This window comes from Tenebrio molitor, chromosome 3 (assembly GCF_963966145.1).
Source record: "Tenebrio molitor chromosome 3, icTenMoli1.1, whole genome shotgun sequence".
Classification (NCBI taxonomy): Eukaryota; Metazoa; Arthropoda; class Insecta; order Coleoptera; family Tenebrionidae; genus Tenebrio; species Tenebrio molitor.
The window spans coordinates 22515076-22542761 of NC_091048.1; the positions used below are offsets into that span (position 1 = coordinate 22515076).

At 36.0% G+C, this 27686-nt stretch overlaps 5 protein-coding genes across 6 annotated transcripts; 2 read left to right on the plus strand and 3 right to left on the minus strand.

Moving 5' to 3' along the window:
• Positions 1–75: 75 nt before the first annotated feature.
• LOC138126710 (regucalcin-like) lies at positions 76–1481 on the minus strand. Its single transcript, XM_069042491.1, has 4 exons — positions 1340–1481; positions 932–1293; positions 296–882; positions 76–240 (listed from the first exon to the last, which is right to left on the minus strand). Exons 1-4 carry the CDS (start codon positions 1384–1386, stop codon positions 217–219), a joined length of 1020 nt encoding a protein of 339 aa, XP_068898592.1. The 5' UTR covers positions 1387–1481; the 3' UTR covers positions 76–216.
• A 116-nt stretch (positions 1482–1597) lies between these two features.
• Positions 1598–2888, minus strand: LOC138126713 (regucalcin-like). Its single transcript, XM_069042495.1, has 3 exons — positions 2684–2888; positions 2224–2585; positions 1598–2175 (listed from the first exon to the last, which is right to left on the minus strand). Exons 1-3 carry the CDS (start codon positions 2743–2745, stop codon positions 1598–1600), a joined length of 1002 nt encoding a protein of 333 aa, XP_068898596.1. The 5' UTR covers positions 2746–2888.
• A 288-nt stretch (positions 2889–3176) lies between these two features.
• Positions 3177–3751, plus strand: mRpL55 (mitochondrial ribosomal protein L55). The gene is made up of 2 exons (XM_069042499.1): positions 3177–3503; positions 3553–3751. Exons 1-2 carry the CDS (start codon positions 3327–3329, stop codon positions 3694–3696), a joined length of 321 nt encoding a protein of 106 aa, XP_068898600.1. The 5' UTR covers positions 3177–3326; the 3' UTR covers positions 3697–3751.
• Positions 3752–4192: 441 nt separating this feature from the next.
• On the plus strand, positions 4193–24571 carry cdi (center divider). 2 transcript variants are annotated; one of them, XM_069042482.1, is made up of 4 exons: positions 4193–4977; positions 18264–18584; positions 18790–19303; positions 22925–24571. In XM_069042482.1, exons 1-4 carry the CDS (start codon positions 4714–4716, stop codon positions 23782–23784), a joined length of 1959 nt encoding a protein of 652 aa, XP_068898583.1. In that variant the 5' UTR covers positions 4193–4713; the 3' UTR covers positions 23785–24571. The 2 variants fall into 2 exon arrangements, with proteins under 2 accessions (XP_068898583.1, XP_068898584.1); XM_069042483.1 differs by having other exon boundaries at positions 22928–24571.
• Positions 24557–27501, minus strand: BCL7-like (chromatin remodeling complex subunit BCL7B-like protein). Its single transcript, XM_069042498.1, has 4 exons — positions 27461–27501; positions 26395–26575; positions 25219–25406; positions 24557–25165 (listed from the first exon to the last, which is right to left on the minus strand). Exons 2-4 carry the CDS (start codon positions 26481–26483, stop codon positions 25044–25046), a joined length of 399 nt encoding a protein of 132 aa, XP_068898599.1. The 5' UTR covers positions 26484–26575; positions 27461–27501; the 3' UTR covers positions 24557–25043.
• Positions 27502–27686: the final 185 nt, after the last annotated feature.

Sequence of the window (27686 nt, forward strand, 5' to 3'; positions counted from 1 at the left end):
TTTAACGTCATATTTTTCGGCCATTTTGTAAATGAACTTTTTTACAGGTACAGGCTGACATCAAATAAATACCTATGCTTTTGAATATTTATTTTATTTTAAACATATTGTTCGTTAGTAAAACATAAAAAAGCCAGCATTCTTTGATGTTCACAGTTGAGTAACATCGAAATCTGCACTAGATTGTTACATTGAGTTATTAACGAAATATTACCACTACAGTTTGTCGCTGCCACAATCCTAAAAAATAATACATATTTTTATCGATAAAGAAACGAAAGTTCTCAACCAATACCTGATCGTTTATCGACTGCAAAAGATCTACATCGTACATAGGCAACCCTTTAGTGTCTAACCCAATCACTGCAAAAACTGCACCAGCCGCCGGCTGTTGCTGCTTTTCTTCTTCTGTAAGCGAATATCTTGAAGTTGTGACGAAAAGAACATCTAAATCAGGCCCTCCCCACATAGCTGAAGTCACATCTTCAGCTGGCAAGGCCACAACTTGCAAAAGGTCACCACTGGATGAATCTACTTTAATTACAGCACCACCTCCGTACAAAGCCACCCACAGATTATCATCTTCATCGATGGTCATTCCGTCTGGACTACCAGTTATAACACCAATGTGATCATTCATGTCGAAAGCCACTCGTCGATCGCTTATTTCTCCTTTCTCATTGTTATAAGAGTATTCTACAACTTGTCCAGTAGGGGTGTCTATGTAATAGAGTTTGTCGTTAGCTTTGTTCCACGCAAGTCCATTGCTGATGTTAACGGGAGCTATTTTAATTAAGGGAGGGTCAAAGTTGTCACAAGTCATTTCGTAGAAGACACCCTCGTCGGGGGTTAGTCCATTTGGACCTTCGTATCCCATGGTGCCTAGAACAGATTCATTCACAAATGATGTCAAAACAAATATTACTTGTACCAATCCATAATCTTCCTTCTTTGTCCGCTTTTCCGTCATTAAATCTACTTGTTGGGAATTCAGTTGAGACAGTGGTTAATATTCTTCTGTCTGTGGCTGGTGATTCACTGTTCCATTCGACCGCCACAACAGATCTATTCAACCCTGCGATCAAGAGATTGGGGTCTGCTTTTGAAGGAATAGCAGGAGCCACTTCTCCGTCTAGTTTTATTGAATCGATTTGTCCCGTTTCGTAATCATACTTGTATATTTCTCCCTCGTGGATGTTAACAAAATACAAGATGTTGTTTCTTGTATCCCAAGTGGGAGATTCAGAGTGATCTACTGGATCCGTGAGTTGATAAACTCCCGGACCTGGTACACTGTCAAACAATTTTGTATCGTCAACGAAATTATGTAGCAACTTACGCTCGCACAAGGGCCCATATGGTGACGAAAATGATTGACGTTTTCATTTTTAGTTTCCGAAATAAACTGCTTTTAGAGTGTCTCGATACTAAATTTATTTTATCTTAAACGTTCGACTATGATATTTTTGAGCCACTTAAAGTAATAGCTACAGTTGTAAATATTCAGCTGCGTGCGAATTTTAACAGTACATGCGACGATAACAGTAAGATAAGAAAATGTACGTATGTTCGTATGTGTATATATTAAATATAAAAATTAAATGGTGTCGACAATGTCGGCTTCAAAAACATGTCGTCCTTTCGTTCCCAAACCGACCAAGGCAAAGACACTTCCAGCCAACGGTTGCATCGCTCTTTGCTCTTCAGTCAATCTGAATCTCGATGTCGTCACAAAGAGAGTGTCGAGATGTGGACCACCCCACATCACGGACGTGACAGCATCTGCGGGGATAGCAATGATTTGCAGAAGGTAGTTCGTTTTGGGATCAACTTTTATTACAGCGCCTCCGCCGTAAAGAGCAATCCATAAATTGTCTTCTTCGTCTGTGGTCATACCGTCAGGAAAACCGGTAACTGAGTTATACAGCCCGAGATCAAAGACCACACGACCGCTGTTAATTTCACCTTTTTCGTCATCGTAATCATATTCGATTACTTTGCGAGTTGGGGTATCTATATAGTAGAATTTATTGTTGGCCTTGTTCCAAGCAAGGCCGTTGCTTACGTTCACAGGAGCTATCATAACAGCAGGATTGTCTAGGTTGTCTCGAGTCATTTTATACAATACTCCGTGATTGGGGGTTACTCCTCTTGAATCTTCAAATCCGATAGTTCCTGCAACCACGTTGTAAAAAAATTAAACGCATTTCGCAAAGTTATTACCAAACCACAGACGACCTTGTTTGTCCGCTTTGCCATCATTGAAGCGACTCGTGGGGAATTGTTTCGATACAGTTGTCAAAGGTTTAATTTGGCAAAAATTACTTTTACCGTCCCAATCTAAGGCCACCACGGTTCTGTTCAAGCCGACGATTAACAGATCCGGATTATTCTTTGACGGAACAACGGGAGAAACTTCCCCGTCCAGATGAACAAAGTGTGTTTCTCTTGTTGCATATTCGTATGAGTAAACGTTTCCAGCGTGAATGTCGACGAAGTACAAAAGACCTTTCCGATCGTCCCATGTTGGACCTTCTGCGTGATCCACCGGATGTGTTATTTGGTACAACTGCGGACTGGATAGGCTAAAAATATACCATACCTAGGTATAGATACCCAAAGGAATATTCATAGTTTTAAATGTTTAACAGATATTTGAATATATAGTAAATGTCCACCTTACCAGTTGTTAACAGCCAAATAGAATGACAGATACAAGGAAATTAAATTTATTGTTATGATCATTACGATGTTAAGGAAACTACAATTTTTACTGCTTGCTTACAAGATAGATATTTGAATAATGGAATTAATTATAAGAACTTTCGCTTTTACAGTCAATTTGAGCGGGAGCTACTGGACTATGAACACAACCAGTTTTTTTATGGCATTGGTGATTTCAAGTGATCTCGAAAAATAATCACCAAAGACATCTTTTTCTTTAATTGGAATCAATACATTAAATTTAAAAAAAAATTAAAACAAGAAAAAAGGTGAAAAATAAAAATAATACTTGATTATACATAGTAATTTATTGTATATGATTTGTTACGAATATTTACTTATTGTTTAAACATTAGCGCATATTTAAATATATCTATTTTTAATAAAGGCTCTACACAATAATTTTCCATGCAATTGATGGCGCCCCCTCCTTGGTCGGCATAGAAGATTTCTTTATTGAGAGTTAGATAACTTTGACATCTAAATAGCACCATAACCTAACATTAACACTACTTTTTACTATTTATTTCAGGGGTAATTGATTTGCTGAATTTAGTAATTATCTGTGCCAGTTTGTATTGAGAGTTTGTCGCTTTAACTAAATGTTTCCGAAAAATATATTGAAAACCCTTGTGCCGGTGCGACTTTTAAGTTGTCATTCGGCTAGTATTACCAGACCCCACAGATTAACTTACAAAAGGACATATCCTACTGTTCTCGTTAACCCAGATGGGTCGACCATTAACATTAGTTACCACGAGCCTAGACAAATTATCAAGGTAGGCGTATCAGTTTCTTGAAAATCAGTAAATTTCAATCTATTTGAAGTTGCCGTTAAATATTTGGACTCTCAGTGAGGCACAAAGAAAAGCAAGATTGGAAGCAAGAAAACCAAAGAAAAAGGTGAAGATTGTGGACGATATTGAAGACACGTACGATGCCAATAAATATTTGAAGTATCTGAAAAAGTAGATTAGATAACATTATGTAGTATGAGTGTTTTAATAAAATATAATTGCGTTATTCAGCATTGTTTTGAAATCTCTAATTGATATTACAAACGAAACTTTAAATAATTTTGTTAATTAAATTGACTGAATCTGCTACTTTCATTATGGTAATTAGGGCTATTGTGGAAACAATTGTACGACTGTGGAGAAGAAAAGAAAGTATGTGAATTACATTTCCTGCATGGGAGCATTTCACTTTTTTGAAAACGTTTCAAAAATTCCTCTCTTTTGTTTCAACAAAACTCACAACATTGTCCATTGATTATTTCGTAATACATGAAAGGTTCGACCTTTTCGGTATTTTTGCGACTTTGGGAAAATCGTGGATTTGAAAGTGGCGCTCGAACCGCGGGCCGCATGCGCCACCGACGAACTGCGCAATTAGCTGCATCCGACGCGGCTTGTTGCTATCTTTGTCGCCGACGCGGACAGAAGCGAGACGGAGAGGATCCGTGATGACATTTCTCACAATATGGCAGCTGTGGATGCTAAACGGACGGGTGAAAGCTTGCACTGTCATTACTAACTTTTTATTTACGTGTGAAACTTCAAATTGCGAGCTAGGCTGCAGCGGAGGAGTATACTGTTCGAGTGCCTAAAAGTGAGGTGTTCCGTGCCGAATAAACGAGAGGAGAGCGCATCTGAATTAAGTCGAGCAAGTGTGGAGAAGTGTACTATTTATGTTAAGCTGCAACAGTGCACACATTTTCTAAATTTAATTATAAAACCTGCAGAAATCCACTTGCGCGTTATATTTACCTAGATAAGTGATGTCTAATGATTTTTCCATTGTTGTGATCGACAGTTGTTGCTCATGTACCAATGTTGAGCAGTTACCTGACAAAGTGTTCAAAGGTTTCCAGTGAAATAGTAAATTACTAAAAATTATGTGTAATAAGAAGACTTCAAGAGTGGTCCACCTAAGTCGTGCAAAAACATGTACGATATTGGTTAATATAACATAAGACCTCACTCTAATATGATGCACTCGACCAACAAAAATGAATCCTGTACTGCTAAAATTTCGTGTATATATGACATCCCCTGTGATCCAAACGACACAAATTATGAAAAATTGTACTGCCCCAATAACGAACTGTCGGAGCCCCCCAGGACCCGGTGTGACAGACTCAAAACGGGATCGTCATGTCAGGCGTTGAAGCATGCGGTGGCGTCCCTCCACCGCCTCGATGACTTCCACAAGGAAAAGATCGGCTCGGGGTTCTTCTCCGAAGTTTTCAAGGTATGACATAACCTCCACATTCGCAAATATATCGCCTCGCCAAGTCTCAAACTGGGTCATAATGCTCGTATTAACCTCGAGTTTGCCATATATGACGGGATAAAAACTATAACCTACCTACTTACCTTTGCCACTTCATTAACGGGCGATTACTTTGCGGTCGGATACCAATACGGTAAACCCCGACTCAAAAATCTGCGACATTGGAAACGCTAAGTCTAGAATTACAGGTTCGAGCAGTCTTATTATTGGGACATGTTTTTAGGTTACGTCCCCCGATTAGCCGAAAAGTTAATCCGTGTGAGTGGCATGGCATTGCGGAGGAGTTTATTATTTCCGTGATTGTGGCCGAAAGGGCCCCACAAATTTCAGCTGATTTTGACGTAATGTGAGCACACGCCACTTCCTCCTTAAGCCCCTTAATGGCGACTACATTTTTAAGTAATCAACTGATACTTAATCTTTTATCGATTGGAGTGCCCGATACGGCAATTGATCGATCTTTTTCTGTCACTATACTTCAAATGTAGAAATAGAGCGAATGCGAAAGGAGGAAATTTTAGTCCAAATATTTTTCTTTAAGTATGTACTAACAGTAATATAAATAGACGTCATTATCTTTTATACATTTTATGCTAAGTAGTATAATTATTGCTGTAGTTCACGTTTCACTTTTTATGATACTATCATTTACGTACTGTATTTTTTATTACTAGTCACGGCTTGGATCAAAGGTCACAGTGGTGTTACACCGATTGTATTGTCACCCTTAATAAAGTCGAAATCTTAAACAAAGGTCTCGATAAAGCTTTCCCATGAGAGAATTTTGCAGACAACAGTTTTAAATCAAATCTTGGTTAAATTAATTTTTGATGTAAATGGCAACTGATGATTTTTATTTACACTCTGAAATGTTTCCTTATGGCTACTCCAGGTTAAACTGTTTTTGCTAAATTTTTGCTTTGAAGAAGTTTATACCTAGCGCATTATTTTTCGAAAAGTGCGTCCCAGATAAGACGAATTTTTATTATTGGAATTCGGAAGTACACTTTTAGCAAATGTTTCTGTTTATCAAGGACAAACATTTTGGCAAATAAACGTTGTTACATAACGTGTATCTAGGCTTGTTTTTAATCAAAATTTGTACTACACTTGCAAAGATTTCGGTCAAAGATTTCGGCAAAGTTTTAACTACAAAGCAGCGGTTACAAAATCAATTACTAGGTAGGTATGTGCAATAATTCGGATAAATTCAATTTTTATCACCAAGAATGTCAGTAACGGAGTTTAGTAAATATTTTGGAATTCTTTTTCAAAAAGGAGAACAATTTTTGATTTGAATTTTGACTACAGTATTTGCCTGTCATTCAAAATGTTTGTTTACAAATAACTTTTGCCAGTAACATTGTTTTGAACTTGAAGCAACATTGCATGTTTTGGCAAATTTTTGAAAGATAAATAGAATCACAAGGTGAGTAAACAATTTGTTACCAGCAGGATAATTGACGCTGGTTGTAAAGATAATTTTTTCAAATTGGAGAGTACATTCGGCACAGGGGTATAATTGTATGTACAGTCGCGAGCAATAAATTTTGGTCGTCAAGGTCATTCTTTGACGCAATCGAAAATGCTCCATTGTAAAACATTCGTAAATATCATAACCTATCATCATGTTGGATGACATTTTTTTCTCAATTTTTTGACACTTTGGTGACGTGGGCATAATCAGGCAGGGAAATTTTTTAAATTTGTGACAATCTAACCAAATTTTGAAATGCCAAAAATTTATTGCCCGCGACAGTAAGTACTGTAATTTTTATTGAGGTAATTAGGTGCCGTAAAAGTGCAAAAAATAATTGTTTTCAGTTATTTCAATAATTTTATGGCAGTGTCATGTATTTGATAATAAAATTGCAACTCCGCTGTTAGAAACATTAACTACAAAAAAAAAAGAAAAAAAAAACCGATTTAATGATATTCAGCAAAAGATTTATGATGAGAAAAGTTCCAGTATTTTATGGACAATTGCCGATAATCCTAACAATTACCTGATTAATGGCTGCAGTAAAAATTTCTCCCCTAAGCTTCAATCCTTGACCACCTGTTTTGAGAAATTAACACATAAAGATCCACAGTTGACGACATTTGCATGTCAGCTTTTAAGCGTTTTGACAAAGAAGATCTTTGTTGGACGAATTGATTTAATTACAGTAGTATATCCGAGAAAGTAGGCCCGATCCTGGTTCCTAGGGGAGTTTTTGAGAGTTACATTTGAATTGGCAGCCAGACTTTATGAATTAAATGCAAGCAAATCCAAATGCTTAACGTAATATTTATACAGGGTCATTATAAATGATTGTTCCGTCGCAGTTGGCGTTGAAAACCCACACAAATTTTGGATGTGCCGCAGCCTCGCAACGTTAGACAAACTAGTAGACAGATTTCCACTACCGCCGTTAGCGCCATCTATCGGCGATACTAGTCTCACTCATGTTATGAGGTTGCGGGACATGCAACTACGTCACGAACGCCTACTGCGATGGGACAATCATTTATAATGACCCTGTATTTTATTTTCACCCTAGAAACATTTTCATAATGAGTAATTTTATTTAAACGCAGATAATGACAAATTTGACAATAACAGTGCAACCAATTTATCAATCGACTAACGCCCCTAGGAACCATGATGGAGCCAACTATTTAATGTACTAATTTTAGATTTAATATTTTTACAAAAAAGTGTACATTTTTCGTTTGAGTGTCAATCATTCAAAATAGTTATTTTCAAATAACTTTCCTCAGTGACATTTTTGGAACTTCTAAAAGCAAATTTTTGGCAAATTTTTGAAAGATGTGTGCAAATACAGTGGAACTCGGTTATAACGAACACTCAAGGGACTTCAGAATTTGTTCGTTATATCCGATCGTTCGTTCTAACCGTACGTCATCGTTATTTATTAAGAAAGATAAATAATTACATATTATAGGTATACATAAGATAATATGGTAAACATTTTATTTAATTCAAATAATCACTAAGAGTTTCCTCTTCTCGGTACCGATCATATTAGCGCAAAACAAAAATCGTTTGCCGTTCTTTGGACTGTTTTCTGCCACATAATTAATTTTTCACCTTTGAATTTCAAAGTTTGATTTGGTGTTTATTTTATTATTTATAAAATAATCCCGTTTCATCACCATTGAAAATATCCCTCTCATTATACAGCCTGTCTTAGATTTATCCTTATTTCATAAACGAAAATTTGTTGGTAGTGTGCTGGACTTAAATGGCAATTTTACGCATGTTTCATGTTGCATATTTTTATTTATCTAATTATAATTCATAAAAATATCGAATAATGGAGGTCGGTTAACTTGATTTTTTCATTAATATCACAATAAACCTAATTTTTTGTTCGACACTGTCAGAATTTGAGAATTTTTTCCTGTGTGAACGGATTTTTATAAATTTGACAACTTGTCAAAACGAAACGTCAAGCTAATTTTAAAGATTTTTAGCGATTTGGAGCCTTTAAGAGGCTCGTCGAACAAAAAAATGTTGTATTCAACTCGTTCTTGTGTAATTTGGGCTTTTTTTGGCACTCGTGGACCTTTAAAACTCTCGTTTCACTCGAGTTTTAAACTGGTCCACTCATCCCAAAAAAAGCCAAAATTACACACGAACTCGTTAAATAAATAACTATTTGATGCAACATATTTTCCTTTTTTTCTCGAAAATTTTCTTATCAAAGTGTATATGTAGTTTTTTTTATGCCATTACAATCAGAAAACAAAACTCTAACAAAATCAATAAAAAAAATAGGTTACTATTTGAAAAATAAAAGTTGCCCATTGCCCATAAATGGGTAGATGGTATAAAAATTATATGCTCACTCAGGTTTGTAATGTTTTTAGAGCTATTTCGTTTCCTGTATAATTTTTTTCATTTGGGTCATCAGTTATAGCGTGGGCCGTTTTTTTTAAAGACATCCTGTATCTTCTTCGTAATTTAGGCCATACGGACGTAAACTAAGAAGCAGTGACTGCCTTGTCAACGCTTGCTGTGTTTATTGTTTCCTAGAAGTAACAAAAGTGCACGTGCGTACGTTATAACCGAATTGTAGATTGCTTTCGCGCCTAAATATTGGACGTTAAAAGCAAGCGTTCGTTGTAAACGAGGTTCGTTATAACCGAACAAATTTGTTAATATAATATAGGACTTTCAATTCTGTTCGTTATATCCGAGCGTTCGTTATAAGCCGGGTTCGTTCTAACCGAGTTCCACTGTATAAAGATATTACTTGACCACTTCTGCATGTCAGATTTTCAGCGTTTGACAAATAAACGCCTTTGCCAAATTATTTTTTGTTAAAGTTAAATCAGAGTAAAGTATGAAACAACTTCGATTACTTCAACAAAAAATTAGACTTTACTACCACTGATAAACCATGATTCATATTATGACAGTACGTAATATGTAGGAAGGAATCTTGATTGACCCTTATTACTCGTAAATTGTGAATAATAAAACACACCCTTTTTGCCAAATAAATTCCTAATGATGACAACATAATTGACGAAATGGGTCGATAGTGACGGAAGTAGAAGGTGTGTTTTATCATACATGTGACAAAATTATTGGGTTCCATTATATATATTATTTTTTTATTGTTTTTTGAATGAGTAACCTTTGCCTCGTGATTATCATTGTCATATATGTAATTCAAATTCATTTTTTCCTTGACGCGAGGTTAAAAGACGTGGAAATGACGTGTGGCAATTAAACTTTATTCCAGCTGAAAATTTATTTTTCATCGTGTAACGCAAAAATTTGCAAAGCTGGGTGAGATACTGAAATATGAACAGGATATTTGTCGTCTTCCATGATACCGTTTTTCTCTTATCACATCCGCGTCGGTAATCGGGTAATCGTATTACGTTGTAAAATGTTGTGAGATTATTTGCATTTTGCCGTATTATCCTCATTTGAATAATACAAACTCGTGTTTTAATCGTCCGTCAAATTGTGCGAGACGTTTAGGTACATAAATTTATATGTATTTGAATCAAGTCAGACGGCTGGGAAAAGAATGCTTAATATTTGAATCTAATTTGAATAAATATTTTGTACATATTGGGAAAGACTGGTTGCATTAATTTGCAACTTACATAATAAACTATCAAATTGCACTTTCTATCGTGTCTGGTGCCTGATGAAATTGTACCAAAAAGGACTAGCCGAAATGTGGGTGTTTTCAGTTGAAACGGAGTTCGATGTGGTTTTTGAGTATTAAGGTGTGAACAGTTGTCCCGTCATAAATTAACCGAAAACCGATTTTTCATGATGGACCTTCTGAAAGTTGAGCCAAGACTAAATAACTGTTCGGTCATGTTGAAAAACGAATTCCTTTGCCAAACGTGTTTCCCAACACAACACACTATCAGAATGGTTTCGTGTTAAGAAAACACTTTGGTTGTGCCAACGGAATAAAACATGGATTTTATACACCTGTGATGTGGGTTTGGATGTGGGACATGGAGCGTCGTGCATTTGAGCATGTAAAAATTAAAATTTTAGGACAACCCTTGTGGTATTTTTAAATTGTCACCTAGCGAACCGGACGGATATCTAAAAAATATTTATAACACAAGAACATCGCAAATCAAGTCTCGAAGGTTCTTCAAGCAGTTTTTTGGCGCTATTTCTGGTGGCGTTGATGTACATCGGCGGTGTTTTTCGTGATCCGTTAAAAGAAAAAGATGTCGTTCCGCATTGATTTCGTATGCAAACACAATTAGGATTATTTTCTACGACACCAATAACAAGCCTACAGTGTAGAAAACGTACTTTCAAATAAAATAAGTTAGTATTATTTACTGTAATAATTGCTTGTACGTGAGATTTTTACGGCATAATTAATTCATAATGGAACTTTGCTTGTGTCTGGATCGAGATGATTCGCTCTCATCTCGCTCAGTGTGTAAATATTTAGCGGTAAATAAATCCTAACTGCACAATAAAAAATTCATTCGGCGAACTTTCTTGAATTGCCATAAAATTGAATTTATGGCATTCCATTTGGTACATTTCGCGTGTTGTTTTGATGAAAGCATAATGTGGTGAGGCACCAGTTGGAATTTAATTAAAAATCACTTACAACACTCTGTCGATTTGTTTTCTTTATTTTACAACCATGCCGAATAGAATTACCGGTCAACGATGGGGTGTTCCCCATTCTCACGGCTCAACGGCAGATTTGCACTTGTCGACTACGAGGAAAGATGAAATGGAATAGCTAGGCGTGAAATTGACTCAATGAAATATGGTTAGTGGCGATTTTACTTTTCTTGAGTAATATGAAAAAAGGAATTTCTCAAGTGGCCGCGGAAATAATCGTCAGGTATTAAAACTGACCTCAAACGTGGACACTTTTGTAATTACCACATCCTGCATTAAGATCTTTCAAAATGCAGTCCCAGTTCGCTATTTTTGGTGTATTTACGTAATTACGAGTACATTTGTGTGTTGTTGCCCAATCGTATTGCCTCTTGCTTTATCTTCTCAATTAAATACATCCGTTGTTTGTTGCTGTGACTTGGAATTTTCTATTTTACACCGTTGGCTTCGTATCAAAATGTTTCTTTTTTTCCGAATCGTACTACATGTTGTGTTCATTTAATTTAATCAAATATTTTTCGCGTGTGTCATCTCGTATGATTTGTATTTTCTTGGACACTTGCACAACGAAGAGCGGCATCTAAGATCTAAGATTTTTGATGTAACAGGTTGCACATTTTCTAATTTGCAAACAAATGAAAAGATTAAAATATGCTTAACCTTTTTGTGAACTTTGTCATTAACACAAATAACTTGTTGAAAAATTCACTATTGTATCATCCAAGAAATTATAAGCAGGTGTGACTTATACTGGGTGTGGTGAAGGTTTGGGAGCTGTCAAAAATCGTGTAATTTTAAATAACAAAATAGTTATCATAACTAATTAGGAACGTGATTAATGTTCAGGTTCAGAATTTGCTAGAAATTTTTATAATCTCGAAATGATTAAAATTTTAACTGGAAACAATCTGATCATTTCAGTAACTTGCTCCGAATTACTCTGAGTACTGCTCTGAGTTACTCACTGTTCTATTCTACATAAACATACGATTTCTAGGTTCTTCGATTGGGTTTACTCTACATTTTTAATTTTTATGTTCAATTTTTTCATAGAAACTTCTAAATTGACGTTTGTAGCTTTTGTGAATTTGAATTGTGAAGCTATGTTTATAAAAATTCCTTAAAATAATATACGATCTGATTTTGAAAGTGCAAATATTTAAACCTGGGGTAGCTCGTGTTAAAAGAAGGCAAAATAAGCCAACTTGCTATATACAAATGGTTTACAAGAGAATCAAAGGAATCAGTTTGTTTGGGAACCGCTGAAAATTTTCAAATTTGACAGGCGGTTTTGACGTACGGTCGGTGGACAAATAAAACTGGGACACTTAAAATTTAATCTATGTAAATCAGACCATTGAATTGTCAGTATATTTGTCATTGTCTATATTATATAATAATGTAAAACGATGCAAATTTGTAAATTTTGACTTATGTGATTGTCATTTTTGTCCCAGTTTTATTTGTCCATCGACTGTACGAGCAAAAGTTTTTTGAGTTTTATCATGAATTTTTGATAAAATTTTTGTAAAGTGATGAATGATGGTAAAATAGTGTCTGCAACTTATTCAAAAAAACCAACACAAAGTAAAATTTGCTCAAAATGCCTGCCATCGTTTGCAATGCAAGCTTCAGCACGACGTGCTCAAGAAAGCCGACCACGATTCAGAATCCATCTGTTTTTACGAATTTCCTGAGCGGCGTTTTGAACTCGCAACCAAACTAGAAACTGAGAAACTCCCAGGTGACTTGCAAGACGCCGAGTACTTGTTGTTCCAGGCTGATTTTCAATTTCGTGAAGAATTTCTTCTGCAACTGAAATGTGACCTTCTCGTTGGCGGCCAAAATCACGCTTATTTATTTCGAAACGCCCGAAATCGCGAAGATGCTGCACAACGTTTACAAAGGTTCATGCATTGGGAAGTATCCTTTGAAGCAACATTTCACAGTAGATTTACCGTGCTAGCTCTGAATGTCCACTGCCTTCGCCATAGATCAAAACCATATCGGGTTTCTCCAGGTTAGTGAAAGCCATTTGTGATTTAAATTGAGGTTAAAATTGAAGTTCTTGTCAGAGTGACTTAATTTTGAATTAAATATCAGCAAAAAAGTCTACTGTGATTTTTTTTGCCCCATTTTTTTAATAAAATTCAGTGGTTCCCAAACTTTTTTTTGAAAAACTTTCAGCCCCTTTTTGTCGAAAAATATCAACATTGTATAATATTGTTTACTATTGTGGAGTTCTACCATTGGTTAAAATATCTGCACAACTTTCAAAGTCACCCTGTATAATACACTGTCTGAGTTATATAAAAACATTTCGTAGTAAAAGTGAAGAAATCTCGTTCGACAATATAGGGAATTTTTATTTGTTGATAATAGTCAATTATTTCACCAATTCGTGGAACATAATTTTCGTGGTTTTTGTCAATTGTTATATGTTTATGACACTTTTCCACTTAATTTAATGGCATTGATAAAAACCATGTAAGAGTTCCATTTATGCGTTGTACTGTCACTGATTTGCAAAATACCCAAGGGTGCGGTGCGTTGTTTGATAAAAAAATGCTCGGTTGACATTGATTTTAAAAAACAATGTCGAGATAATAAAAATGACTTCAAAGCAATAGTTGATCTGAAACTATTTTTTACAAATAATGTAGGAATTCATCGTACATGTGACAAAAGAAAATCCAAAATGTACATTTCATCATTTCTTATCAGATCATAATAAAAATGAAAGATCTTAAGTATATTGTTTTATCGGTAAATACTTATGTTGATCGAAACCTTATCGGGATTTTTTCAATAATCGCAGAGAATTCGAAGGAGATAGGAATAATTGTTACGCGGGTCGTCATGTGGGGAGTTGAGCTTGAGTTTTGGCAAATTATCGCGTTCGTGGCCAACAGAACGTAAGACTGAAAATTTTGCTTACATCGTTCGAAACAGACGTCAATCGATGACACATGCAATGACGCTATTTAACTTTTTTGTTTGATATTCTTAGCTGCAAAGGATTAAATTTAAATTCTGCACCCGTCTTCGCTGAATCATTTTCTATACGGGCCGAATTACCAGGATATTTTTCATTTTTCGATGCTCCAAACTCGTTGGAAAAAATACGATAATAAATCGTACCGATCTGTCCGGTGGGAACCTGTTTAAAAAAAATTTAATTGATGTTGGTTTATGTCAGAATTCGTGTGGTTATCTCGCGTTGCTGTTGTGTACCTTAGCAATAAGCTTAAACCTTGTGATTATAGTACGTAAACAAGGCTAATTACTTGCACAGTACGATCACGTATGGAGAGCTGGAAAGTGAACGAGTTTCGTACGAAAAAACTGTTATGTTTGATTACTTTAAAACCGATCGACCTATAAATAGAGTACCTGTTGATACGGTTTGACTGTTTTAAATTCGGATTATGTTTATAATGTTTTGATTTTTTTTTTGACGATCTTGTGTACCTTTCAAATTAAAATGTTGACGCAAAGCTTAAATTTGGAAGTTCATCAGTTAGTTGAAATTCCACATGTACGCCTCAAGTGATACTGACTTTTGTAGTTTTCCAAATACAAAAGTCATGCAGTCAAAATATTAATGAAAATTAAGACCATTGAACTCGGCATTTGTATATTCACCAAACATACTGTATATCCACAACTAGCGAGTCACGATCGAAGAGTAATCAAGCCATATTTTAATAAAATAATTAAATTTGTCAATATGCTCTTCTATATTTAAACATAATAATTAACCGACTTTTATTGTTAATGAAACAACTGTGACGTATTTATCAGATGTGGAAATCGTGAAATTTTATCTTCATAAACGAGTTTTGTAATTTGCGATATTAATTTAGTCAGTATTGAGAATTTCCTGGTGAAAATCTCCGGTTCCAAAACGCCTGGCGTGCATTTTTGGCAAAGGTCTTGTTTTCCAGACTCCAGCCGAAGTAAATAATTACTTCAAATCGCCAAGCATAACAACAGCAAATAACATTTTAACTGTTGGCAACGCAGTCGCACATTTTCCGCATCTGAGAATATGTTTTTCGTGTAATGAAGCTCACCGCAATGCTGGAGTTGTTTACTCGTCGGATATTTGTGTCAACATCTCAGATAAACATTCGCTTAACTTAACAATAAAGTAATTACGGCCGTATAATACGGATAAGGTGATGGTTTCGTTATTTGCAAGGGTTCACCCCCGTCGGGGAAAATTCAGACGTTCCAAACTTCGGGTTAAATGTCATTTAAAAGTCAAAATAGCTGGTCGGGAGCCAGAGGCTGTTGGAATAGTTTCTGTTACCTACAAACGAATTTGCAAATTTTTTCCTACGCGAATTTAACCATCTGGAAAGTTTCCAAATTGAAAGGAACCGGTGCACATGCACCAGGCGCTGAAAAATCAATGATGACTATGCTGCAGTGATTACCCCTGGAAGTTATGCGGTTTTTAATGATGTGAATCGAAGTTTTGACACCGGTGCGGTCGGTCCCGAACTGAAAAAGTCACCGTGAGTCAGTGAAGCCGGCACGAAAGCTGAAAATACTGAAATGTTTATCGCTCGGCACAATTTCTCGCTATTTCGGGGTGCGTAGGACGGACGTCCCAAAGATCCGAGCGGAGAAAGTTACACACATTTCTAATATTCCCCAAATGATATGTAGACCGTGGTGGACCATCACCAAAAAAATAAATCGTTTCGTGACTAATTGCCCGAACAGAAACCAATTAATTTTTGATAACATCGAAAAAAGCGGATGACTTTTATTTTTTCATGCCGGACAGTCCTTCGGTAATTTGATACTCACAGGAATGTTAACTAGTGGTTAGATTTTTTTGAGACGGGGATTTTATGAAAGGAGAACATGTATCTGTTTCAGACGTACATACTATTGTGTGGTTTTTTATTCTTAATTTCTACTCGAGAGGTAACACAGAAAACAAAATTGTTACACCACATCCGACACATCGGGTGCCATTCACTAAAATTCTCAATTTTTCAATGGAATTTCTCCGTTTCGCAAAAAATCTGCCTCGAAAGTGAAGAGCCCGGACGATCGTTACACCAGATGAGAATTATTATTTTCGTGCAGATAATTATTATTATTAAAGTAAACCACCGAATCAGTCTTATCTGGTCTGGCAATTATTTCTTTATATTTTTGTAACAATATTATCATTTAAAATAACGAATGATCGACATTATCTGATCGCATTTACGTCACAGAAGAATTTATAACAGTCCTGTTATTTAGACGATTATAACTGATGCCAGTAATTGATAGGTAGAGCAGTCCGGAATCGAAAGTTTTACATTCTTTTCTTTTAATGCATGCTCGATGCAGAAGTGAAAAAGGTAAATGGGAGGAAATTATTTATATGCTAATTTCCAGACACGTGATCGGCGATATTTCCATTATTGATTGCAGTATTTTTCGTAACAATAATCTTGATTTGCACGTGCTAATTATTATTTTGACTTCCACGTTTCGAAGTGAATTTCGCCGAAGTAGAGATGGACACGGAAAATGTACGTAATGCAGTTTTATGCAGAATTTATTCTGTTATATAAAAGAATGAAAGTAGGAAAGGAAAAAGGATGCGGTCGCACGTAATAATCCAATTTGATTGCTCGTTTTAGACGCATGTGTAAATTCATTAATATGTTTGAGGAATCAACACATTTTGCAAGTCCGATTTGATTTGTAGATTAGATAGTTTTCTGCACTTCAGGTTTTTCAACAGTGTCGAGTAGTAAGTTTTCCCTTCATATTACTACGCCCTGATAACGCTCATACAGAGTTAAATGGTGAATCAGAGGCCTTCCCTTTAGTTCTGTAAATAGAGTAGTAAAATTGTCTTACGTCACCGATATATCCGCCAGAAGGTAAATAATGCCATTCATAGTTTGTTATCAATTTGATTCTGCCAACTGGATCGGAATTGTTATCAAAGAAAATTCCTTTGGCATTTGGAAAAAGATGAAAACCCTGCGTTTTTTTATATCCGTTGCAAATGACTCACCCAAAAGTCTGGATTATTTAAAAGTTTTTGGGAAAATATTTACAGTTGGTCGGTAATAAATCGTAACAGATTTTTGTTTTAGTTTCCACGTACATTTAGAACAATTGTTAGTGAAACGGTGAAATATTTTGATTGTAAGAACTTTCAAGCAGAAGCTCAGTCTTACTGGAAGTGTTTTTATGAAGCATTTATAAATAACGAGGAATGCCAAAAATTCAAGTAAAAATGTTTTTCAAGGTAGTCCATAAGTTAACCGAGTTGGGTGCAAAGAAATACATATGTACTGGAAAAAATAGCGATAACAATGAATTTATTACCATTGCAAATAACCAAGGACCTTCAAGTTAGGACAAACGAATAAATTGTGTTGAAGATTACGCAGTTTAAGTAGTCCGCATTAAACCAAGAGAATAGATCTTCAGGTTTCGGTTTATGTTACAGAAAGCAGAAATAGATCAGTAATTTTTTAAAAGCGGCTGTTATTTAGAAGAAAAATTGATTGGATGGGGTCTTGTGCGCATTAAATTTTATTTGATCGACTGTAATAACCTATTTTTCATTTTGCAAACAAGTTAAATCAGTCATTGAGTATAAAACTCGATTATGTTTTTATGGAACTAATTAAATAACAATAAAAACCGTAATTTTAGTATTAAATTACCTTATGCAATAACATTTAAAGTAAGTTGTGGTTTATTTTTCGAAGAATAAAATTTCATAATTCAATACAACATGAATTTCACAAAAAAGAACGTCAATTGATAAAAATAAAACAGTTTATATAACGATTTATTAAAGTGATCTGCTACGCTTACTTTCCATCTAGAGAAAATTGTGGTGACAGTAATAATCTGGAAAACACTGTGGTATTTGTTGGCAACAAATTTTAAATTTTTTATTGCCGCTATTATAATTCAAAAATAACTCGGAACAAAATCTACGTAGAGGAAATTGTTTTAACGGCAATTGTTAACCGTGTTATTGGCATTAAGAGTTTGACATTTTGAAAATAATTATGTAACGTTGGGTGAAAAAAAATATGATTTATTTTTGTTGTATTCATTCCAGGTGACCCATCGAGTCACGGGCCACGTGATGGTGTTGAAGATGAACTTGTTACGTTCCAATCGGCGCAACATGTTGAAGGAGGTCCAACTGATGAATAAATTATCTCATCCGAATATACTAAATTTGATGGGAGTATGCGTTCACGAAGGTCAACTGCATGCCCTCACCGAGTACATCAACGGCGGTTCTTTGGAACAACTGATCCAGAACCGGAACGTGGATTTGCCTCAGCCGACGAGGGTTTCTCTGGCCAGGGACATAGCTTGCGGCATGACTTACCTCCACTCCAAGGACGTATTTCATAGGGACTTAACAAGCAAAGTGAGTGACGAACGGTTCTCTTTTCACTCTACCGTTTCCAAACAAATTAAGAACTGTTTTTTCATCCTGTTACTTCACCCGACCGCTCGTTGAGCGATATAATTAACGTCCGATAATGAACCGATTCACAGCATCACGGAATGCCGGATTTTTTCGTTGTCGCCTTGCGAGAAGCAGCCACTGACCGTCTCGCCTTTTGTTGCAGAATGTCCTGATCAAACGCCTGGAATCGGGCGAGCTGCAAGCCGTCGTCGGCGACTTCGGCTTGGCCAGCAGCTTCCCTGATGGCAAAACGAAACTGTGTACGGTCGGCTCGCCGTACTGGATGTCCCCCGAGTGCCTGAAAGGTCTATATTACGACCAACAAAGTGATGTATTTAGTTACGGAATAGTATTATGCGAACTGTTAGCACGCGTCGAAGCCGATCCCGACCAGCTGCCCAGGACTGACAATTTCGGTCTCGACTATCTGGCGTTCACCGAAATGTGTGGGCTGAACGTTGTACCTGAGTTTCTGAATTTGGCGTTTCGATGCTGCACCATCAATCCCAAAAGTCGACCGACGTTCGTCGACATCGTCCACATATTATCCTACATCCTCGCCGACTTGCAGCCCGCCCCCGCGCTGGAGCAACCGACGTTGGCCAGTTGCGCCGCCAAAAGCGAAGAGCAACTGCCCGGGTTGTCCGTTCAAGCGTCGGCGCCCCAACACAGGAAAAGTATGTATCAACGTCTCGGTGGTTTTTTTCTTTGCTGGATATTGCTCCTCTGGAAACTGTGTAATCAGTCGTGCAAAAAGTGCTCGGAACAAGAGAACGACGCGTATTTCGGCAATTGTGTTACCGTTATTGTCTCCAGATGAAATGGCGACAGCGAGAGGAAGAGTAATGAATTTTATTTGTCTGTCTCAAAAAACGTTTGAGAGTTGTTGATCGAGCCGTAGTTGGGTCGAGGACAGTTTAGAGGACATCGTTTTCAGTAATGAGTTTTTGACCGATTTTGACGAAGCGCAGGAAACATTAAGTTAACACACTTTTAGAAAATTAGCCACGATTCTGATTATATGGTGATTGTCATTCAGATTGCAATGATTGGGTTATATTCTGCATACGCTATGACCAAGTAAACGTTTTATAGTCGAGTTACTTGTGGCATACCAATTTTAAAAGGCTATAATGATTCGTCGTTGTGGATGGAAAAATGACGATTAAAAATTTCGCTTTGAACCTGCCGCACAAAAATGACAAATTTATTAAACGTGTCTCGTATTTTTTAGAATACACCCACAGATTGTTTGCTAAATAAGTGTTGTCAATTGCCGGAAATGTAACACGATGGACTTGAATCGATTGTTGCCAATGTGTTTGCAAAAAATAAGAATAACGGAGGTCGAGAGCTGACTCTTGTGGTACACCAATTTTTTTTTATTGTGTTTCATTGTTTGCCACAATTAACCGTGTTCTGTCAACAATATTAGATTTCTTTCAATATCCGGGATGTACTATTTGCATCAAACAATCTCGTTAAGTTAAATCAACGCTAACACTTTGCGTTGTACCTAATTTTGTTTGTCTTTTTTATAAACAAGGGACAAAAGAAAGGAATCTTCTGAGCTTAGGTCAAAGTCTGACTTTTCTGCACAGGGTTGTCAGGTGTAGAATGATATACCGTGCGATCAACAATTACTTAGATCAAAGAAGTCTTTGAGATTTTGGGCGTATTTCCAAATCTAGACGTTGAGATGCTCTGGATGCATGGAAGTATTTTTGGTTGCATATAATGGGTGTTTTTTTTTCGGCGTGTTGGTTTACGTTGAAGAGTCGATTGTGAACTCTGATCAGCCGGTTAAATTGAACCTCACTTTTTGCGTGTTTTTAATACGCAGTTTGAAAAATCAATCTTTTTTAAGACCAGTCGTTTATCAGATGTTTAAATCTAACCTCACTTTTTGTTTTTGTGTTTATAATCAGGCAACAGCGCTGTATGTCCATTTCCATTCTCCGTTATTAAAAACACCATTACGAAAGTAAGATTCAATGCTGAATCTTCTTTTATGTTCTGAAGTAATAGATATTTTTGTATTGAGGGCGTGAAGGAGGCTATTTTGACCCGCGGCAGAATTATAAGCACGAGGTCCGAAGGGCCGATGGATTATAAGACGCCAAAGGGCCAAAATCGCCGTTCACGCCCGAAATGTAAACATTATTTTTTGTAAAATCATTTAAATCCACCTTAAAGCTTTGAAAAAATAAATGACATGATTCGTTCTCAAAAATCAAGAGTTATGTTGTTGGTTGCCAATGTGATGCAACAAATAAAATAGCTAGAGGTATTTTCATATTTGGTGGCGGAAACAAAAGACTAAGAAATGTCACAAATTTGTATTGTCAGTGTCAAATTTGTCAAAGACGTTCGTGATTTCGACAGAAATGCAGCAAATTGGCAATAAGAAAGTTATTCATCGTCGAACTAGAGAAATAATTTGTAATACGTTTGATTCTATGAGAATAACTTTTCCTTATGAAGCACTGACAAAAATTGGTTTCCTTAGAATTTGTTTTTTCAATTTATTTAACGAAAATTTAAATTTACCTAGACATTCCTTTTTACGGCGTTTATGAGAAATTTGACACTGACAATACATTTTTGTGACATTTCTCAGTTTTTTGTTTCCGCCACCAAATATGAAAATACCTCTATTAAAATTAATTGTTGTTCTTTTAGGCCTTAAGGCGCAAAAGGCATTATTTACGCCCGCAACTTATTGTATAAATGACTTCATTTTGATACGATTTTACAAAAAAAAAAAAAAAACATTTTTGCGGTAAAATTTCATCAGTAGTGACAGTTTTTTGACATTTATTAACTGAGTTAGCAAAGATGCGAAAAATCAGACACTGTCAAAGTCATAGCCGCCCCGTATCTAAGTAATTGTTGATCGGCCTGTACAACCTATCAGTGATAAGTATTGAAAAATAATAAGCGATCATCATAAATATTATGCCAATTAAAAAACCCTGTTCTAACTATGGTTGATTCATTCGCAAATTTCTCTATGAATTTTGATACATTCCAGAATATTACAGAAAGCTGTTCTTTCGGCAATTCTTTCTCATTGCATAATAATTCAATCAGGTTCAGATCTAAACCCCAGAGTCGCTACTTTATGGTTCTTAATACGTGACGTGCATTTTCCTTCGTGAAATAGACATAACTTTTAAATATGCTTCAGATCATGTTCTTGCAGGCACGTGAATTTTTTTCCAAACACGATTTTTTACACGTTCTTTTTAAATATGTTTCTGCAATCCTCCCTGCTTTTTATAACCAAAGACCAAACACTTCTCGGAACTTACTTTTATTTATCATTCAAAGGAATTTTTTCCGTTGTTCTGGAGTCTACTCTTTGTGTTTCCAGATGAGAAAAGTGATTTCCGTGTAGGAATTCGGTCATGTAATTTTTTCCGAATGTAATACAATATTCAAAGATTTTTTTCTGATGTTTTCTGTTAAATTTCGTTGTAAGTTTGTTACTGCTCTTGCTGCAGATTGGTTTATTAAGTCTTTTATCATCCATCTTCCTGGCCGATTTTCCAATCGTTTCGTGTTTCTGTTCAATTTGATGGATGCACAGAATATCTTGTACAGTTGAAAGTTACTGATCGCGTTTCAATGTCTAGAATGGTTCCGCGTCGCATTTTTAGGGAAAGGATTCTTAGCTAATGATGCGATGGGAGGAAATACAACTTTCAAAATAAAACGTGTTCAGGTTCAGGTAAATTTTGGATTTTACAAGTAATGAACTAATGAAAGAATATCTGGGGGTTGGGATTAAAATGCAAACATATATTAAATAAAAAGTTACAAAAATGCTCGTACTCTTATTGTAGAGTTATGTATATTTTCAAAATCTTTTAAAATTTCTCTGCAAAGGTCATGCTATCGTCTAGACATAATTACTTCAATTTTAATTTAACATTAGGAAACCGTGGGTAAACAAAGTCATTACTTTATTTTAATTGCAAGTACGAGCATATAAGTTGTTGCAAAAGTGATAAAGGTGTTATTTCAAAATAACGAGGAGAGTGATACACTGTGTGTAATATTTGACGTGAGTCGATACCGGTAATGCACTTGTAAAAATGCACTCCTTTGAATGTTATTTTTTGCACGACTGTTAGATAATGTATGCACTAACTATAAAATTTGTAATATAATGTTGTCTTAATTTGCCCGCCATTCTGTCAAGATGGCGGAGCCGATTTTGGTAAGTACCGGCTTTACAAAAGCTTCGTCACTGTAATAACAATCGGCTATCTTTAACTGGTACTTGTTTTCAGTAGTTCATCGGCGATCGCTTTCGGAAGACGTATCCATGTTGGCCATAACGCTGCACGCGACCCCCAGCGACAAAGCTCGTCGTCATGCGTTGACAATGTGTCGACAAGACCCGCATTACAAACCTCGTACAACCAATCCGTTCGCGGCCCTGACTCAATTCCGCGGCGTGAAAAAGTTCCTCGGCAATTTCTCTTCGTGTTGCGAGATGCCATCACCGTTCATCGACTCCACAGAATCACCAAAGTCCCTCCCGGGCTCGCCGACCGCTTCGCGAAAAACGACGGCCTCGAGGTCGCCCTTGTTCGTCCATCCCTTCTTCAAAGGGGGCTCCAGCACTAACCTGTTAGAATTAGGAAACACCGAAGCCGCCACGACGGGATTGAGAAGGCGGGGTTCATGCGAATCCGGTTTTTACTCGAGCGTGGGCGAGTGTCTCTCGCCCAGCAGCTTGTGGGACAGCGGGACGGCGGTTAGTTCTTTGAGGTCTCTGGACGAGCTGGAACCCGCCGAGTTCGAAGCCTTCTGCAAGAGAGCCTCGTCGATTTGCACCGACAGCAGCGAAGACATTTCTAGTTTGACCGGTTCCGACTGGGTGCAAGATCTGAAGCCGAAAAATATATCGTCGATGGTGGATTATTTCGAGAAGAAGGGGGCCAATCTGAGGCACCCCGGCGGCGTCAGGGGCGGTTTGCAACACAGTTCGAGGATAGCAGCTTTACGTAGGTCGTTAGAAAAACACGGGACTTCTGGCGCGGTCAGTGTTAATTCGCATTTGACACCGCAAAAGCACAAATGTACCAGAATTGTTGTCTGCGAAGGTGCAGTGCGATCGAAGTTGCCCCTTTTTGATAAAAAGTAGGCCAGTCTTCCTCCAATTTATTTCCTTCTCTAGTCAGATTGTACATGTTTAAAATTGTTACATGTTTTGAGGCCTAAAATAAAATCTATTTTTCACTTTTTTTGTACATATTTTAGGACTAAAGTGACGTTTGATATTACAAGCATTGTTCGCGATTGCTGAGCGTGTCCTTGTTGGTTCACAGCAAAGTACAGGTGTAGATAACGTATTTTATGTCCATGGTCCGATGGGCTATGCATGTTTTTTATGTGACCTTAAAATTTGCCATTTCATTAAATTTTTACGAAAAAGTCCGATTTTTCAGTGGAATTTTATGAATATGAATCAATTTTGTTCTAATGTGATACCGTAACAAAAAAAAAAAACCTGAAAAATTCCACAGAAAAATTAGAACTAATTTGACAAACTTAACCTACATTAGGTCCATTTTTTCGAGTTGTGTGAGAAACTAGCTTAATTTTGCATTTATATTATTTTAAAGGTACTGTTGGAATGAATTTTGTGTTTTAAACATTATGTTTGTTAATGTTTGTGTGAACCAAATGCCAAATGTTATGTGTATACTGACATATCCAGTTTTAGTTGCAATAATTATGTAAAAAAAATGTGATGACCGTCCATCAGAGAAGTATTTGAAATTCGTACGGATTATATTACTCTTGTATTTATGAAATATTTAGTGAACAAGTATTACTATTTTAACGGTCTGTTTGTATATCTTCCATATTGTCTTGTCAATAATATGTATAATAGTTGTTTAGCAAATACAATAAATTTTTCATATATCTTTATATTTTCAACTCTGACCTTTTACAGAAATACAAAATTTATTTAAAAAATAAATTAACACTCTAAAGGTAAGTCAAATAAATGAATATTTCGAAATTATATACAGGATTTATGGAAAAAAATAATGCTTATGAAGCAGGAAGTACATTGAAACGACTTCAAGTCATTTCTAATTTTGCAACTAAACCAAGGTTCTAAAAATTAATTGGCCGCTTTAGTCTCTCCAGTCGTTTCTGGATCACCTTGCAAATTTTATGAAGGATTTTTCGTCTTTTAAAACCCATGGACAATCTCTTCACGGTATATCATCATCCCTCGTTGAGTATTAATTGGTTTTACTATTGAGAACTTCATCTGGATACGTCTTAGATTAGTTGCAAGACTCCAAACTTCATATTTACCAAAAAAATAAAACACCTGCAACTGGATTTCTCAAGTGCTTATGAATATACATAAGTAGATAAATTGAATCAGTCTGTTTTCAGTCTTTTCACAGCCATTTCACTTCCTTGCGAATTGGAATCTTCCGAAAACGTCATATGCGAAGATGAAAAATCCGTTGGACCTTGTGAATCACTCACTGTTGAAAAACCTACAACAGTTTTTTTATTAAACATGTTCGTAAAAAAATTAAAACACGCTTACAAGTGTTGGAATCTTCTGCTAGACTAAAATTTGAATTGGAGTTAGAACTGTCGACCGCGCTTTTACGAGACATATTTTCTTTATTCGCATCTTTATGATGTTTCATTCCCTTTTTCGATTCGTTCGCTATTGGGACCCATTTATATATTTTCATTGTAGTGTCACCAATAGTAACCCATTTCTTTTCCCTAAACACAACACATCTTTTAATTTTTTATTCATTTTACATATTGGTATGTCGCAATAAAATTTTAAATTACGGGTTTTAAGACTTTGAAGTGAGTTTAATAAAAGCAAAATAAAGTGGAGTTACATCAAAAATCGGTAATCTCCAGTTACTGTAATGTTAGGTCTAAGCTTAAGTCAGTCCATAATTGATTGATCATTGTCAAATGTCGCAAAAAGGGCAAGGCAACAGGATACGTTTTGGATTTTTTTATTCATGAAACTTGTGCACTAATAAAATCAATAAATTGAAATTTTAAACCTTAAACCGATACTTTGGCCTGGTTTAATTCCTTCATTATTACTCTTAAATTTTCCAATATTTCTATTATTTTTCACGATAATGATCAGAACTGGTACAGTACGAGACACGGAATTTCGGGCACTGTCAATATACTGTCAAAAAATGTACAATAGGCTTTATTTACATTAGTAACCTCAATTTTACCGTTTGCGACGATTTTGATTGACGTGAACAGAAAATAAATTTCAAAATGTGACTTTTAAATATCACGTTGACAATAAAGAGTGATTTACATCGCAATTTTTTGAAGTGACAGAAAAATGATGCTCGAAATTCCGTGTTCCTAACTGTATCTATCAGTTTTAACGTAATGAAAAACTTGATCCAGATGGCTCCTAGTCTGCTCAAATAAATCAATAGCAACCCCAGTTCGATCTTGGTGGGTTGTGGTTCAGGTTTTAAACTCCCAATTATTTTGGCCGCGCTGTATATTTGCTAAAAATCCATTCGGTCTCGTTAACGACTCGGTACATGGATTATTAGCAAATATTCACGAAATCTAGTCAGCTATGATTATGAGGCTGACATATGGATACGTAAGAAAACATGATTGCACTAAAGGGCCATTTTATTATTTTCTAAATAATTTTTAAATCATATTGACCACTTAGTTTAATTGTAAAGTCTTGAATAACAAATTAACTCACCAGTGCCTAACCCGGTCTATAACATTCATAACTTTTTTCACATCATCTTTGGCACGACTTCGTGTTTCTGCGCGAATAGAACGAGACATTTTTAATCTTTTTTCACAGTGACTAATAAAAATTATTTACAACTCAAACCTCACTATTCCAACGCCATTTTTCTGAGAGAAGAAAAATAAACGACATGAACAGTGTTGCCAGACCTATCGAGTGACATTTCGGTAGATCAACTCGGAACTTTTCGGTAGGTTTCGTAAAAAATCGGTAGATTTTTTTATTTCTCGGCACTGGACGTATTCCTTGTAATAAAACGATTGAATTTTACATAAATAAAAGCTACGCTCTTTCACACCCTCATCATGGCGTAATTTAAACAGAACACAAAAAAAAAATAGGGCATTTAACGGAGTTTTGGTGATGGTGATCACCCCTTCGATTGCAGAAATAACGGCACATCAACCAGTCCAAAACAAAACGCCTTCCAGATTGAAAAAACTAAAAAGCAATATTTCTATGAAGTATAACGTTGGAAAAACTTGCAAGAACTTCACGGTTTTTACGTAAACAAAATCGCTGTTTTCCATTTAATCCTAGAAATATTGTCATAAAACAATGCATATACAGTGTGGAATAAAATGATTTACATTTAAAATAAATTAATAAATTGTGAAACACAATTGGCAAAAGGAGAAAAGCAAAAAAAAGAACAACAAAACAGCTACAGTCATATAATTCTAAAGAAATACGTTCAAGTCCGTAACATGTAGAAAATAACTAAACATAAATAAAAGCTAGACACTTTCACACCCTCGACAACAGAACACAAAGAAAGCGGGGTAATTAACGGGATCACCCTTTCGACTCCAGGAATAACGGCACATCAACCAGTCACCAGTCCAAAACAAAACGCCTTAGATGTTCTCTTATGCAAATGAAGTAAAAATGTTAGATTATGAAAATTTTTTTGAGTAACTTTTCGGTAGATTTGAGGTTTAAATCGGTAGATCGGTAGATTTTATGCGAATTCGGTAGATCTACCGAAAATTCGGTAGATCTGGCAACACTGGACATGAATGAAATGAACCTCTATTGCTGAACAAAGATGGAGATGTTGGCAGGCCTCAGATCTGTTCGTTTGTTGAAATTGGCTGACTGCTATTCCATCAATTCGACAAAAGTATTATATACCGGTTGGTGCATTTTTTTTTCACCATTTCTTGCTGTATCTTTCAAATATTAAAAGTTTCACAAAAAGAATTTCTTCTGTGCACAATTTTTGTCATTCATTTTTA